Raw genomic sequence first — 17,679 nt, forward strand, 5'->3', positions numbered from 1 at the left:
GTGTAATCCAAACAAGTAAACAGAGAACCAAGCCTTAGGCATACACAAAGTTCAAGGCAAAATTCAACAGCTCAGAACATACACAATTGTAAACAAACAGCAAGGCTTCCTGGTGTGTGTGTGGGTGCCAATGTGCTTTATATACAGTACTGATAGGAAGTGAGTAAGACCATAAAGGAAGAGTCCTAAAATTCAGGGAGGATGCCCTCTGGTGGTGTCCCCTCTTGTCCACAAGGCATTTCCACCTGCATAACTGCTGCTTACTGGATGTTCCGTGTCAATTCCATGTCAACTCTACAGACTGTTGTGCATGAAAATTCCTGGAGAAGAGTTTCTACCATACTCAAACCAGCCCGTCTGGTATCAATTTTCTTCCCCATTCTGTTGTTTGATGTGAACATTAACTGAAGCTCTTGACCTGTATGTACATGTTTTTATGCGTTGTGCTGCTGCCACATGATTGGCTGATTGGATAATTTCATGAATGTGCAGAGGGACATGTGTTCCTATTAAAGTGGCCAGCAAGTGTACATACATATATACATACATACGTACGTACATACATGCATACGTGTGAAGACAACCTAAACACTTGCTGCCACTGCAATGCAAACAAAGTGACAGTGATTCGAATTAAGTGATGACGTTAACTGGATGGACAAGATTTTCCCTCTGACTCACATGCTTGCGTAATAAAATACTAACAGCATAGTTGTTCACACGCTATTCCCACCACACACACACACACACACACACACACACACATGCACACTCACCTCACAACAATTAAACCACATACTGGCCATTCTTTAGCCAACTTTAGTAATGAACACAAAAATCTGAGGCTCACGTATTCTGTTATTTTTCAAATAACAGAGAGAGAGAGTGGATTTTATGCTCTGTGTCCTTCTGTCGAGGAATAAGGGCTCCCATAATCATACAATAGCAGAAGATATAAAACATCCCAGTATGCATCCTGGGGACAGGGGCCTTCATTCTTTATCAGTGAAATAAGTGCAAATGTGAGACTGAGAGTATAAGGGAAAAAAATTATGACAAGACCCTTTCCATATAGCAGTTGACCGGAAAAGAATAAAAGTGTTGGTGGAGGCAGCGGAAGCAAGGCCTGACAGGCCAATAGAGGAAAGGAGCTGCTAATTTAACTGCTAATTTTCTCACACCCCCAACTTGTTGCCTACGTGACCTGATCTCTAAAAACAAAACAGCAGAAAACATGACTGAACAGTCCTGCAGGTAATTTGTACAGTTCACATCGGTTACAAATATGAAGGCTTGTTTGTGTGAGTTAACAATGTGAAAGCTAGCAACTTTGGCAGCATACCTCAAAAATGGGTCAACACACTGCGCTCATGTTTCCAATGAAATGTTTTTTTTTCCAAATGGTTGATTTCATAATTAGAGTGTCATTTAGCCCTTAAACTTTTTTTTAATTATTTTTCAACACTGAATCTAAGAAAACATACACATTAGAGAATCTTTCATGCTTTTGTTTAAGTTGGGTTGTGTTTTTATGGCATAGACTTAGCAAATACACGATATGTGATTAACTAGCTAAAGTCATGATGACATTAAGGACATTCTAATGAGTTACTTAATTTGAAAAAATATTATTTTCAGGCTATAATTTGGGTAGCAGGGTTTGCACTTTCAAACTGACCTTGTCAAGTCAATATCACAATATTGCTGAAAATGAAGAAAAAATAATAAATGAACTTACTGTTCTTCTTCCCATGATCTTCAGGAAATTCAGAGGATGCCACTTTCTGATGAATATGTGACTTGTGGAATATTCCAAGTATTTCATAGTGGCAAATGTGTTTGGGTAACAGGGTTGAGTGAATGTTGTGGGACATTACTAATATATATTTCTCATAACCTTTCAACCATGAGACGTTAAATGTCATTACATGTTATTAATGATTATACTTCGAGGTAAAGTATAGTTATAGTGGGATGGGAAAGGCTTTTTTTTGTTATCATTGTCACAACCAGTTGTGTGTTGTTCAGCTGACAGAACTTTGATCAACAGAGCAAAACTCTAATACTTCCAATGTCAACGCCAATACACAGTTTTGTGAGGAAATATACACTCAGGTGAAGAAATCAACCATGCCCCTCATACATCCATCCATTTTCCATACCACTTATCCTACACAGGGTCGTGGGGAGCCTGGAGCCTATCCCAGGGAACTTGGGGCACAAGGCAGGGGACACCCTGAACGGGGTGCCAACCCAATCACACACACTCTAAGGACAATTAGGAAATGCCAGTCAGCCTACACTGCATGTCTTTGGAGGAGACATGCAGTGTAGGCGGAAGGAAACAAGAACATGAACATGAGAACATGCAAGAACATGCAAACCCTGTGCACACAGGAGGGATTTGAACCCCCAACCCTGGAGGTGCAAGGCAAATGTGCTCCCCTCATACAATTACAATTTTTTACAACCTGCGTGGCCATAACTTTATTTATATAGCACATTTCTTATTTTACAGTGCAGCTTAAAGTGAGCTACAAAGAAGTGATGAAATAAAAGCTAAAATAATATAGTAACATAGTAACACACACACACACACACACACACACACATATATATATATATATATATATATATATATATATATATATATATATATATATATATATAATAATTGACAAATTATTATTATAATATAAATAATATATAATATATATAATATATTTAATGATGGAATTAATAATAATTATTGGAAAGAACACACATTTATTTTATTTAAAAGATCATTAGATTTAAAAGATTTGTAACCTATATATCTTCTGAAGATGAAGCCCAGCACTCCTCGGTCGCTTGAGGAAGGAGAGAGAGAGAAGTGAAGCTCTGCAGCCCTCTAGTGGCAAAAACAAACTCTACCATTATCCTTAAGTGTTTCGCGATTCTACTGTTTCAATACTTCTGCACTGCACATTTTAATGTTTTCTTTGTTCTAATATATGATAACTGGGTTAAATAAGATTTAGTACATTTTATATCATGGACACAGACATTTTTTTTCTAACCAACAACTGTCCAGTTTGGGTGAATCTGTGCCCATGATAGCCTCAGATTCCTGTTCTTAGCTGATAGGAGTGAAACCTGATGTGGTCTCCTGCTGTTGTAGCTCATCCACCTCAAGGTTCGATGTTTTGTGCATGCTGAGATGCTTTTCTGCTCACCACGGTTGTAAAGAGTGATTATTTGAGTTACTATATCCTTCCTGGCAGCTCAAACCAATCTGGCAGCCAAGCAGCCATGGTATTTAAATTGATTTATCTATTTGAGCTTCTAAATATCAGGTGCCTTTTTGTACAATGATTTAATTCCAAAATTTGCATGCTGTATTTGTTGTATTAGACACTCATGTTTCTGCTCAGATATCAGCATGTCTGGCAGACATCTCATCATGGATGACAGCTGATCAGCTGAAACTTAATAGCAGCAAAACTGAACATCCCCATCTCAGGATCTTGCAATCTCGCTAGACTTACTGCACACAACCTTGGGGTAACCATGGACAATCAACTGTCCTTTTCCTCTCCCATTGCTAATCTGACACGCTCATGTCGATTTCTCCTTCATAACAGCAGAAGAATTCGTCCATTTCTTTCCACACAGGACACACAGGTGCTTGTTCAGTCCCTTGTCATTTCAAAACTGGACTGCTGCAACTCACTCCTGGCAGATCTGCCTCTGAGCACCATTCGTCCTCTGCAAGACTGGTTTTCAACCTTCCTAAGTTCTCCCACATCACCCCATTGCTATGCTCCCTCCACTGGCTTCCTGTAGCTGCCTGCATCAGATTTAAAACACTGATGCTTGCCTGGGAAGCCAAAAATGGACCAGCACATACTTATCTCAAAGCACTTATCACACCTCGAGCGCCACCACGCTCCCTCCGATCCTCTAGCACTGCTCGACTGGTCCCACCATCTCTCAGGGCACAAGGAAGGCATGTATCGAGACTCTTCTCTGTTCTGGCACCAAGGTGGAGGAATGAACTTCCCCTAGATGTCCGAAGAGCTGAGTCTCTGGCAGTCTTCAAACATCTAAAGACTTATCTCTTCCTAAAGTACTTAAATTAGCACTTAAAAAAAATTCATATTGTCTGAGCGCTTGTCTATTACCTCCCCAACAGAGTTCTTGGACTGGTGGTATTCCTAGTTTGTGACCTAGTGAGCCAATATCAGAATGTATTTTTGATAGATTTCAAAGAACTTTTGTAAGTCACTCTGGATGAGGGCGTCTGCCAAATGCCATAAATGTAAATGTAAATATTGTTGATTGAGTAAAATTTCAGAGGAAGTATATCCCTTACCTACTAACCCCACCACATCTATCAGCTACTGTGGTGGCTGCCCCACTTTTGATGTTAAGTTCACTGAATTTAAGTAGGCAGCCTTGGGTATGGGTGGAATTTATTTATTGTGGAAAACTCCTGATGTCAAATATGACTGGGTATTGGGTTTTTTTCAGTTAGGATGAGCCTGACGATCCACCACATCCCACTCTCCACAACCCAGCTTGATATGCCTTTTATATCTAATGCATAGGTTCCCCATCCTGGTCCTGGAGTACACCCTGTCCTGCACATTTTAGTGTTTTTCCTGCTCTAACACACTTGATTTAACTAATAAGCTGTTTACCAGTCCTTCCTGAGTTGAAGTGTGTGTGTGTAGAGCAGGGAAAACTCTAAAATGTGTATAGGACAGTGGGGGACTCCAGGACCAGGGTTAGGAACCTGTAGTCTAAGGAACAATGTGGAGATGCCATTAAGAATAAATCACTGGTAGTTTTCTCATTAATAATACAAATTAGTTATTAAAACAACAATAATTAAAAGTGTCCTATTCTAGACATTGAGTCATAAGTTAGCCAACTACAGTTTACAATGCAAATGTATGTGTTTTTTTGGGGAATTCTAAAAAAAAAAATGTACACCTACTATAGCGACTGGGAGGGGTATAGGGCGCACAGAGAGAGAGAGAGAGAGAGAGAGAGATGACTGTGGTTGGTTGGTTTGGTGGTTGAAATGTGGAGCTCACTTGTTGACTGAGGGAGGGTTGTGCAGTATAAAGCGCTCTTTCAGTTGGCCAGTGTGCGCTCTGGACAGAACCACACAGCTAGAGAGGGAACCAGACTAACTTCATAAACAAGCATAGGACTAAACTAGCATCAGTAAGAGTAATAACTGCAATTCATAGCAAAACTGTTTTCTAAGACAATGCAGTAGGTCAGTAAGTGTAGGCTAAGGGCACTGTTTACTGACAGCACCCGCACATTTTGGACTTGGACTAAACATCAGTGGAAACAGTCAGTGGTGTGTGTGTGTGTGTGTGTGTGTGTGTGTGTGTGAGGAAGCCACTGTCCGTGCTGCTGTTTTAATGGAACCTACATAAAGGCTCTGTTGACCACAACAGGTGCTTAATGAGAGTTTGGAAATCTAGCTCTGCGCAAACCTGCATTTTGGATTAGTGCTGTTCTTCAGGCACTTGCAGCTTTCTGTGTGTCACAGACAAGGTAAGAAGCACGAGTTACATATTCCTTTAGCTATGAGGCACATTTACTAGTCTAAGCTTTGCTAGTTTTAGCTTGCCTCACTGACACCATGCGTAAAATGTCTATTAACCAGTTAACATTACACTTTTGTAGGGAACTGGAGCTGGTTAAGTAGTTCTGATGGAATACTTTTAACTCTTACAGTGCAGAATAAACCTTTACTGCATTAACTCCAGGTGCTTTTGACATTTACAGTGTTCATTTAGGAAGCACTGTAGATGTTGGTCCTTCACTCATCTGTGCGCATTCAGCGCTACTGTGAGGTCAGTTTGTGTGTGTGTGTGTGTGTGTGTGTTTTAACAGTGCGTTTCTCTTGCCTAGGCGATGTGAAGCAGTAGTGTGTGTAGCTGCACAGAGCTGGATTTGAAGCGCACAGTGAGGCGCGCGCGCTCACATGGCCTCGCGCGACACATAGTGCAGCGGCTGTCAGTGTAACAAGACGCGAGAAGAAGAGACAGAAAGACGCCAAAACCAATTCAGACCTTCACCTCACTTCAAAATGGAGATTCGCCAGTACCTGCTATTACTGAAAACCACCCTTCTACTGAAAGGTGAGCTCCACCGTGCGCCTAGAGCCTAATTCATAAACCATTCATGTGTTAACAACCGTTATAAACGCTAATAATGTCTTATTGTTGGAAGAAATGGATGTGTTCGAGTTTTTTCTTGACGTATTTATTTATTTGTTTTTAGCTCGGTGTGTTTTGGAGCTATGTGCTCTTTAGTTGATTCGAGAGCAGTTCTTTTTGAGCGACTCTTTGGGTGAATTGGTTGAATCAATAATTCACAAACAAGATTTCTTTTTTTTTTCTTTCCCCCATTTACTCACTGTTCAGCAATAACAGTCGGAGCTAAACCACAAAGACAGTAGTATTATTAGTAAATAAACCCGAATGTGAATATTAAATGTGAACTGTACTGTGTGGAAACTGTTTCTGGAATAGATGCTCTTCTGACTGGTGATTCAGACGAATCAAAACTCTTAAAGGTTCATCAGAGAGGGGATTCAAAAGAATCGAATCAGTAAAGTGAATCGTAATGCTAATCACTCTTAAACGTAAACAGAGCTATCACCTAACGTTCTCCTGACCCAGGGTAAAAATTCCTCTAGGATCTGGACTTTCTCTGATTCATATTTACCTGATGTTTTTATCAGTGACATATAAACAAGAGATACAACTGAGCAGATGTGTGTTAAGGGTCTTGCTCAACCATGGCAGGTTTTCAATGCTAGGATCTGACCTCACATCCTTCCAATCAGCAGCTCAGTTAAGCCTTTACCACAGAGCCACCATTTGTGACTAAATAGCATAATATATGTTTTATTTTTTTGTTACAGCCTGCTTCATGCTGCTAGCTAGAATAAATGTTAGAAATAAAACACTTTACTTTCAGGTGGCACTCTGTTTGATCTACTATCAGGAGAGGGCTACAGGTCATGCCCCTTGATGACATTATTATTTTCTGGTCTACATGCAATCACGCCCTCTAACAACAACTGCAGTTAACAGCCTTTGAGGCTTTCTGAAGTCACACATCTCTACTTTTTAGTAAGGAAATCGAGTTGAGAGCTACAGTGCTTGCTGTGAGTCAAACTGACAATCCTGTAATAGTAACTGTAATTCCAGTCACCGCTGTTTCCTGGTTCAGGTTAGAAGTGTCATGCAAGGTGTCTCCTCACATTCAGTGTGCATATTTTTTCACTTCTCTCTGTCCTTCTATCCTTCTCCCTGTGTTTAATTAGAGTGCTAACACTATCTGGCTTGTGATAAATCTTTCTGATAGACTGGAGAACAAAATTAGCTGATTAAATAATAAAATACATGGACCACACAGCTTCTGATAAAAAAAAAAATACATGGCCAGAGGGGAAAGTTTTAATCTTTCCAGATTTTCACTATTTTTGCATATTTGCCACACTAAATGGATTCAGATCCTCATACAAAATGTAATGAAAGACAAAGAGAACTTGAAAAAAACACGAAACACAGTTTTAATGATAATTTCATTTATTGAAAGAGAGATGTTGTGAAACACCTATATCACCCATGTGAAAAAACGATTGCATCTCAGGCTTAAATACTGGTGGTTCCACCTTCAGCAGCAACGACTTTTCTTTGCAGAATTGCATTAATTCAGCCACATTGGAGGGCTTTCAATCATGAACTACCTGTTTAAGGTCCTACCACAGCATCTCAGTGGGGACTTTGGCCACTCCAAAACCTAAATTTTGTTACTATTGAGCCATTCAGTGGTGGACTTGCTCTTGTGCAACTTCTTGTTGCTCTTGTTTAAATTGTTGTTGCTGCATAACCCAGTTAAGCTTGAGCTTCAGCTCACAGACTGATCGCCAGATATTCTCCTTTGGGATTTCCTGGTAGAGAACAAAATTCATGGCTCTGTCAATTATGTAGAAATAAGTCTCCCAGGCCCCAAAGCAGCAAAGCGTCCCCACACCGTCACACTACCACCACCACCATGTTTGATTGTTAACATGATGTTTTTATTGTGGAATGCTGTGCTAGCTTTATGCCAGACGTAATGGGACCCATGTCTTCCAAAATGTTCCAATTTTGATTCATCAGTCCACAGAACATTATCCCAAAAGTCTTGGGGGTCATCAACATGTTTTTTTTTTTTGTTCCTCTTGGTTAGCAGTAGTTTTTGCCTTGCAGATCTCCCATTGATACCATTTTTGAACAGTCTCTTTCTAATGGTGTAATCATGAACTTTCAAATGATCTGAGGCAAGTGAGACCTGCAGTTCCTTAGATGTTCATCTAGGGGTTTTTGTGACTTCCTGTATAAGTTGTTGATGCACTCTTGGAGGAATTTTTGTAGGCCAACCACTTCTGGGACGATTCAAGACTGTTCCAAGTTTTCTCCATTAATGCCTCTCACTGAGGTTCTCTGAGTCTCAGAGCTGTAAAAATGTCTTTGTAACCCTTTCCAGACTGATATATTTCAATAACTTTCTGTCTCATCTCTTTGTTTTCTTTTGATCACGGTCTAATGTGCTGATTTTTGAGAACTTTTAGGCTACTTCACATTGCTGGAAAGGTTCTGTTTAAGTGATGTTTAGATTCAACAGGGCTGGCAGTAATCAAGCCTGAGTGTGCCTATCCAATTATCAATTAAATTTTGCTAACTGTGGTTGGTCGAGTAACTAAGGGGGCAATTACTTATTCACACAAGGCCGGTTGGTGTTGGATAACTGTTGTACTTTAATAAATGAAATGATCATTTAAAAAACACAGTTTCAATCATTTATTTTCTGTTTTTGATCAGATTGTCTTTGTCGTATATTAAATTTTGTTTGAAGATCTGAAACAATTAAATGTGACAAATATGCAGAAATAGAAGAAATCTGCCAGGGGCAAATACTTTTTTTTCACAGTACTGTATATTGTATTTTAGCTGTCTAGCTAGAGTTAGTGGGCTAGCCCACATCTAACAGCAATGTACCCAGCCTCGGTATAAATTCACCCCACATGGTGAGATGACAGTGGAGCATCCGAGAGGTTTTGCATCTGGTACTCAGTAAGTGTGATAGTCACACTGATTTTTATTCTCATAATACTTGTAATATTTAGGGAAAAAATAACAAAACTGCAGCAGGTAATTCCTCAAATGCTTGGGTTGCGTTCTAAACTGCATCCTGCCTTATAAATTGTCAGTACACCATTGGTGTCATTACTATTTAGGCATACTTATTGTTCATTATGTGGCTTGGGACACTGCCTTGAATTCTTTTTGAATGTGTACTGACTCATAGGCATAAGATTATTCCACTCACTAGAGAGCAGCGCAGCACAACTCACATTAAGAAACCGCAAGCATCCTGCAATAGTGTTCCAAAATCTTACATCCAGCAGCTTTAACATATATAATGCAAATGCCTTTTTCTGAATATTCGATTGTACATAAAGTCATCTAAACTTAATTTCTCAGATGATTGAAAAAAATGCTGAACAAGACTAGTGGCTATATTTCACATTAAGACCCAAAACCACACCTAGCTGATAATAAGCTCTTAGCCCCTGAGTGGCCAGCATGCTTTGCTATTTTTGTGGTGACTGCTTTGTTTTTCACAAGTGTTAACACCAGTTCAATCTGTCTGTTTCCCATTCAGGTTTAATGGCCTTAAATCTAGCGTAAGATTGCCACATTGCTCAGAAAGTCAGCGAAGGAGGCCTTTGTTAAAATTCAAAAGTGAGATATAAGATTCAAGACTAGGTATATCAGCAAATTCTAATGACAGATCTAAGGCTACTTAATGGTCCATGTAGGTCAGAGAAACACACACTTCTCTTTTAAATGCTACTCGTGCATGCGTTTCTGTGTATGTCCAGGCAAGGCTGTATTGTATTAAATACTGACTATCTTTATATCTTTCACACTGCATTTCACACAGCATTTGTATGGTCAGTAAGTTTGGATGATTATATATAAAGCACTAACTCTCTGTGGACTATCAAGTGCGTAACAGTTTACAGTAATGCTCAACAGCTCATAGGTAAATAACTACACGGAGACTAATCAGGATTAAATGAGTAGTATTATATTAACACCTAATTCACTACTGTTAACTACTAATGAATATTGGGTAATTAGTAACTAATAATAAAGGAATTGGGTGGTGGTTTAGAGTCTAATATATCAATTATATCAATCAATGATCAATTACAAATCACATCAGATGCTCCTCAAATGTTGTCTTACCTACTGAAGAACTAATAGGTAATGCGAAGTAGCCTACGTGGTTCCGTACCTACAACAGAAATGTTTTTTATTCTTTATTTATTATAAACATAAAAAGGCATGGTGCTCTTTGAGCTCTCTTTGTGGCAGTATGAGCCAAGATTCAAATTAGCCTTCAAGCATGACTCATAGTAGTAGTGATGTCTTACCTCCCATCATTCTTTTCTGTAGGTGTAAGTATGTCAGTGTTCTTTTTGAATAATCACAATCATAAAGATATGGCTCACATAAATTCGTCTTTGAGGAATATTTTCAAATATTACGGAGTGAGATTATCTGTATATGTTAGGAGTCAATGATGTTAATGACTGAAATGTTACTGTGTCCTTCCCGGGGAGTTAATGACGTTAGTGACTGAAGTGTTACTGTGTCCTTCCCGAGGAGTTAATGATGTTAATGACTGAAATGTTACTGTGTCCTTCCCGAGGAGTTAATGACGTTAGTGACTGAAGTGTTACTGTGTCCTTCCCTAGGAGTTAATGACGTTAGTGACTGAAATGTTACTGTGTCCTTCCTTAGGAGTTAATGATGACTGGAACAGTATTATACAGTGAAACACATGATAACTCATTACTAAGGTCTAGTTAGCTAGTAGTTCTCCAGGTGATATATAACACTTGGTACTTTATTAGTTCATAATGAACTACCCAACCATTCTTTTATCATTATGTACTGAGTATTTACCCAGTATTTATTCAGAGTTAATACTAGTAAGATATCTGCAGGTGTTGATATAGTACTATTCATTCATTTGCTGCTTAGTCTCTGCATAGTTGATTGAATGATTGAACAGTAGTGTTACCATAAAGTGCTATAATAAAAACACTGGTGATACAGTAAACAGCAATGCTGGGAGTTGAATTAAATTACATACAGATTCATGCTTAATTGCAACTGTACAACCACAACTGAATATTTTACTATATGCGTATGACAGTAGCTGACCAAAGTTTGTATAGCTACTATACTGTGTCAAGTGATTTACATGCATAAAGATATGGGTATTGCATGTGTGTGTTGTGAGTCATGTATGGTATTGTTAATGGATTCTACAGAACTTTGTCTGTAGAAACGTGATGAACAAGTTTCTAGTTCAAGTTTCTATGTTATGCTGTATTTAGATGAAGAACACAGCTGCGGGTTCAGGGAATTGCCCCCCACCCCATTTCCCATTCATTCATTCTTTCAACCCACACCTCTCAGGAGGACCGATAGGATGAGAATAAATCATGATAAGCAAGAAAATACCCAGAAAACAGAAAGAAGAGAAAAGGTCTGTGAGAGAAAGCCTCTGAAGTGAATTGGAAAGGAAACTAGGTGTAATACAGTTAACATACGTGACAGTGAGAGAGAGAAGAAAGGAGGAATACCGATAGATTTAGTGAAGATGGAAAAGTAATAAAAAAAGTCATGTGTATGTCTCTATCTGTCTAATTCCTGGTATAGCTCATTTATATTTAAGCATAGCAATGAGGCGATGACTAAACAGCAACATGCACATTGTGCTCTCTTTGGAATGTGTCTGAAGTTTGGCTTATGTATTGATGTATTGATCATTAATCCCATATATATAGTAATTATGTGTTGATGAGCATCTGCTACTGTCCTGTGGAGAAGTAGAGAGGGATGCCAGAGAGAGAAAAAGAAAGCAGAAGAACGAGTTTCTGTCAGTTTGCAGGAGAAGAGAAAAAAAGAGAAAAATTTTATTATATGCCACAAAAAAAGTAAAAAAAATTTCTTTTTTGTCCAACAGTCCAACCCCCACTTTGGCCACTGTTGCTGTTTTTTTGTATATGTACAGGATGTTAAAATGTAATAATTAAGTGTACGGTACGGATTTCATGCTTGCAGTAGGCCTATTTGCTAATGTGATTTGCAACATTTAAGCCAATTAAGCATTTTTTTAAAAAAAAAAAATGAAATTGAGAGAGGAAAAGCGATAAACTTTAAAGTAATACTCCATCACATAACAGTGCTTCATATTCCAGAGGTAGTTATTATTCTGCAGTAATTTGTCCCTTATCGAGCAGAGTGTAAGGTCAGTTTTCTCTGGCAACTACTGGACTGTACGTTTATTCAGAGTGACATCACAGCTGTGTTTGAACGTGGTCTCTGCAGGTATGCATTTGAATAGGTAAGCATTTTATTTAAAAAAAAGGAAAAAAGCTTATTCAAAGCTTATATGTTAATCCACATGCTTTCTGGCCTGTATTTCTGTTTTGTTTTGTTTTTGTTTTTTCTTAGATTGAACTGAGATGTTTACTTTTTTCACAAGGCTTACCTCTCACAGTCATTTTTTTTATATTAGTTACAATGAAGTTAAATTTAAAGGTGCAGTTAGCAGCTTTTAAAAGTGTTTGTAGATGTAATAATCATGTAAAGATTCTTTAAATAAATTGTGTGCATTATTGGCATATTGGCATTATTGAATCTCACTAATGGCTTTGTATAAGGCTTTTGTTTGCGTTTTTCCTACACGAAAATAGCCAGCCAAAGCAGATATGCATGCGAAGTGTGTGTACTGACATCCAGTATTTAGCTGTCCATACAGATATGAAAAAAAAAGAATTGTGGGTCCATTCTGCAGACAGAAAAGGCATCAAAAATGTACAAACTTCTCCTTTAAAATGCATTCTGAGTGTAAAGTTAGTGTGCAAATATGTAAAGTAACACACTTTGGCAGTGGTGTTGGCAATGGTTCTGTGTTTCAATATTTAGGTCTTAATACATGAATGACAAAAGACCTGTGATGTCCGTTTTGTTTGTTCTCATTCAGGAATATGTTTTTAAAAGTAATGATGCGCTTGACCTTTCACTCGTACATGCATGGGTGCTTTGTCAACCGTTCGTTCATACCTTCATACCGGCACAGCATATATCATATCTAACACTAACAGACATTTTGTCATAGATTATGATTTTTCAAACACATACTGAACAGCACATTACAAATAAGTTTCTATTACAGATATGTTCTCTGTTTGGAGCCTTACAAAAGTAGTGGTGCCTAACTGAAAAGAAAAACAGTAATTAGTGGTACAACAGGAAAATTAGCCATGCACTTAAGGGTTAAGCGATAAAATGTACTGAGAAGTCATTTTGTAACTTTTATGACAATTTGGTTACTTTTAGTAGGAGTCAGGGGTATGGTTAGTGCTGAGCTTTGGCTCATGGTTAGGTGTAGTGAAGACAAGAGACCAGAGAGATTAATTATACAAAGGTTGAATCTTGGTCTTTAGGAGGCGATTAGCTTAGTAATGCAAGAAAATGATAGTGAATGTGTGTGCAGTTGTGAGAACATGTGCATAATTATCAAGAGATCTGTCCTGCTGTTGGAACCATCCACCACCACACTGTAAATATGTTTACAGTTGTCATAACAAAGCTCTGGAGACAGCGACCAAAAAAAAAACCCCAGGAATGGAAGAAACAACACACTTACTTTGCCTATCTCAAAAATCTGAGTAAAGAGACAAGTTTGCTTTATAACTAGAGGGTTTAAGTTGATGGCTTGGCAATATACACAGCTGAGGGCAGGATGGGAAGAAGTCATGACAGATGATGACAGAGATTAAGAGAGGAGGACAAGAAGACTGTGAGACAGAGAAATGGGAAATGGAAAGAGAGAATTATACAGCAAAAAAAAAAAAAATCTGAATTGGATGAAATATAAAAGAATGACTAGGAATCATATAATCACAGAATGGATCCTGTTTCATGTCTGAGCCTTAGGGGGTCCATTTACTGGACCTGAATCTAAGAGAAAGGAAAATTTACAGTGCAGAATTACAGAATCATTTTATATACATATATAAAAGGAACTAAAGAATTCTTTAAATTGCACCTTCTCCCTCCCAAAAAAACAGTAAAAACATCTCAAAGGAAACAGAGAGACCCTTCGAGTGTAGCAATGGCAGTATCAAGTTTGAGGTTGATGGGGTTTGGGCCTCTGCCTGCCGTCTTTCTGAATATCTGCCTTTTTATGTCTGTCTCTAAGTAAACAAGCCTAAGAAACTCAACCAAAGCAGAGCTCTGACCAGAGGGAATGATTTGCCTGCATGCGTATGGGTTAAAAACACACCACACACACAGTGCTGTGGTATACTGAATTCCCCTTTGGTTACACTTTTGTTTTTGCAGCCACATTTTTTGATAGAATGCAATCAAGAAAATATTCTGCTATGTGTTATGCATTTCCACTTGCTTTGTTTTTGCTGGTTGAAGTTATTTTAATCTACACTGTCTGGTAGTATAAACACCTCTCTTTGTCTCCCTCCCTCTCTCTCTCTCTCTCTCTCTCTCTCTCACACACACACACACACACACACACGCAAACACACACTGTCTTTCTCTCTCATGAATTAAAGGAAGGTCTGTGTATCATACAGGGAGCTTCTATGTTCAGTAGTTACTACAAGTGACATGCGTTTCTCTCTCTCTCTCCCTCTCATCTTGTCCTTTCTCTCAGTGTCTCATTTTCCTAAAACATCTTTAGTGTCTTGTGTTGATTATGACCATTTACAGTACCATCTACTAGCATAATCATGCATTTGTCCTTCATTCTGCTTGTCGTTCTCCTTATGTCTCATCCAGGACTGTGCCAATGTTTTAACATTGATGTGAACCAGCCACGCATCTTCAGCGGGGCAGAGGATACTCTGTTTGGGTTCTCTGTGCTACAGCATGAAGTTGGGGGAGAGAAACTGTGAGTATTCAGTATCATTTATTATGGATGGTTTCACATTTTGTGGTAAATTAATTTATTCTATTCGAGAATTAAGCTGGCTAGAACTTAGATGATTTATGCAGTTATAAACTCTGTAAGCTTATAGGCAATTAAGTAAGGAATAAAATACGACAGGGCATGCTGTTATAGCAAAATAATCAGTAATGGAGTTGGGGTCATATGGCCTGGCAACTTTACCGCCCAAAATGTGTATTTCCTTATATTACAGCATTTTATCAGCAATTACATTTTTTATTAATCAAAGAATAACACATCATTCTTGTTATATGTTTATAATTACATTTAATGTTGTTGAATGTATGTGAACAGTCTTTCTCTCGCCAGCATCTTTTTTTTCGCTGTCCAGCTTGTCATGTTACTGAGAGTGCAGCATCCTCTGGCCTGAAGATTTCCTGTGGTGGAAACCCTCCTGCTTACTGTTACACATTACTGACACTGGAGACTCCTCCCATAAATGTTAAATAAATGTTTTCACAGAAGCTTTACAGGAAGATTCACCATATCAACAGTTCTTTGTTAAATAATAACATTTTAAAACCTGTTTATTATTGCACTTGCAGCTTTCCTACTATACATGTCCCTGTGAATGAGCTGTTACTATAGAAACAATAACATATTAGAATAGGAGCATTAATATAAACCTATCATTTGAATTACAGCCAGTGCTTCTGTCAGAGCCATAATGTTAAAGAAGCTTAATCAGCACCTTCTGACCACTGAAATTTGAGAATTCAACAGCACTGTCAATGGACTGGCAAAAGAGTCTTCTCTGTTTTTCTCATTGGTTCCCACATGGTCATTTTTTTTCTTTACCTCGCTATAAAATATTTACGCTACAAAAAAATTTGATAACACAAATGTTCATCTATAGTAAATAAGCATTAGAGAACATTTCCAATGTAATCTTTAAGACATTGCCAGTGAAGTCAAAGTAATACTCATGTTTAATTGGCATATGTTTAAAAATTAATATATAAAAATCGCCCTTTTAATAGTTCCTAGCTTTCTGAACAGAGCCTAGGAAGTTTCCGTAGAGAGACCAACTATAGAACCTGTAAGGATGACAGATGGAACCTATATTTGTGTATTGGCCTAGGAAAACCCTTCACATGATAAATAATTTGACATTCTCTTCTATATATAGTTCTACATGTTTTCCTGATATATGTTCCTCTTTTGCATGTGTCTCAATCAAAATTCTACATTTTTAACCTAATTATTTGTGGAAAAACTTTGCAGCCAAATTTAAACGAATTCTAGGTACACGATAGGAAATGAGTTCTCACTTTGATTATTAGAATCTTTCACATCAGTCGCTGTCTCAACACCTGAGGTAAAATTCACTCGTGAGGTATAAACACAAGCCTCATCATCGTCTCTTCACTGTTTACATTAACATCAGTGGGGAAATAATCACTGGTTCATTCAGTCTGTTCAGTTCTGTTGATCTAAATTTCTTTTTATTAATATCTTTTTAAAGTCATTTTAAGTATTTTTTAAAACTTTGTCCACTGTCATTTGTACAGTGTGTGTTAGTGCTCTTCTCTGTTTTGATGATGACATGACAGTGGAGGAGCATCACAGATATTTGACAGCTGACATCTGATTACAAACTGAACTGATTAGTCCATTTCGCTATGACAAGTAGCTGTCCAACAACTTGATTAAATCATGAGAAAGACACACTTAACTAGCAAGGTTTTAGACATTTTTAGGCAGACTGACTGCATTTACTGCTGTGTTTGTTAAACAACATGATGTTTGCAGGCAGACAAACAAAGCAAGGTTAGAAAGTAGCCTAAATTAAAACATTTCCACATTGTTCTAGTCAAAGGCAGATATTTTGTCATTTTTGGCTGACACTTGATGGGTTTTCCCAGACCGACACACATAGACTGTATATACAAATATATAGTGTATACTGTATGTACATATGTATATGTAAATTTTATATGAATTTGTTTTGTGGGAATTTCATAGTTGCTTTGCTTTGTCCAATGTTTTTGTTTGTGACATAGGATGTTGGTTGGTGCTCCATGGGATGGTTCACCCAATAACAGAAAGGGAGACATTTACAAATGCATAGTGGGAGAGGAACTGAATTCCAACTGCTCAAAAGTGAATCTAGGTGAGAAAATAATGAAAGAATCAGCATTCATATACACACAATTCCCACAATGAGGAATCTCCTACAGAGCCTAATGCCTGGAGTATAACATATCACAGTGTAACATTTTTTCTTAAATTTCTGTGTACAGCTGACAATGCATTTCAGAATGTGTCACGGAATCTGAAAAATTCTCACCTGGGCATGACACTTACCCCGAATGGACCCAATGGATTTCTGGTAAGATTGAAGACAAATTGGGTGAAATTATTGGGTCCTGCACCTGACTGATATGCATGAACATGACTTTCCACATCCTGAAAAACCTAGAAGTTGCTCTGAATGTAATATTTTATATTTATTCATTTTTAAATGAAATATTTTTAATGACTAGCTGAAATGCTTACAGTGCCTGGTATATCCAGGCGACCCACCATCTAAATACTAACCAGGTCCTTCCCTGCTTAGCG

At 38.0% G+C, this 17,679-nt stretch overlaps 1 protein-coding gene across 1 annotated transcript in view; it reads left to right on the plus strand.

Annotated features, from left to right (window-relative positions):
- The first annotated feature begins 5,100 nt into the window (after positions 1 to 5,100).
- The window catches only part of itga10 (integrin, alpha 10), a 37,052-nt gene continuing 24,473 nt past the window's right edge, over positions 5,101 to 17,679 (plus strand). Inside the window, exons 1-5 of the mRNA XM_026939806.3 lie at positions 5,101 to 5,556; positions 5,917 to 6,146; positions 14,949 to 15,060; positions 17,121 to 17,230; positions 17,361 to 17,449. Of these exons, the coding sequence (XP_026795607.1) occupies positions 6,095 to 6,146; positions 14,949 to 15,060; positions 17,121 to 17,230; positions 17,361 to 17,449 (363 nt within the window). The 5' untranslated portion in view covers positions 5,101 to 5,556; positions 5,917 to 6,094. The remainder of the gene's footprint in view (positions 5,557 to 5,916; positions 6,147 to 14,948; positions 15,061 to 17,120; positions 17,231 to 17,360; positions 17,450 to 17,679) is intronic.

This window comes from Pangasianodon hypophthalmus, chromosome 1, assembly GCF_027358585.1.
Source record: "Pangasianodon hypophthalmus isolate fPanHyp1 chromosome 1, fPanHyp1.pri, whole genome shotgun sequence".
Classification (NCBI taxonomy): domain Eukaryota; kingdom Metazoa; phylum Chordata; class Actinopteri; order Siluriformes; family Pangasiidae; genus Pangasianodon; species Pangasianodon hypophthalmus.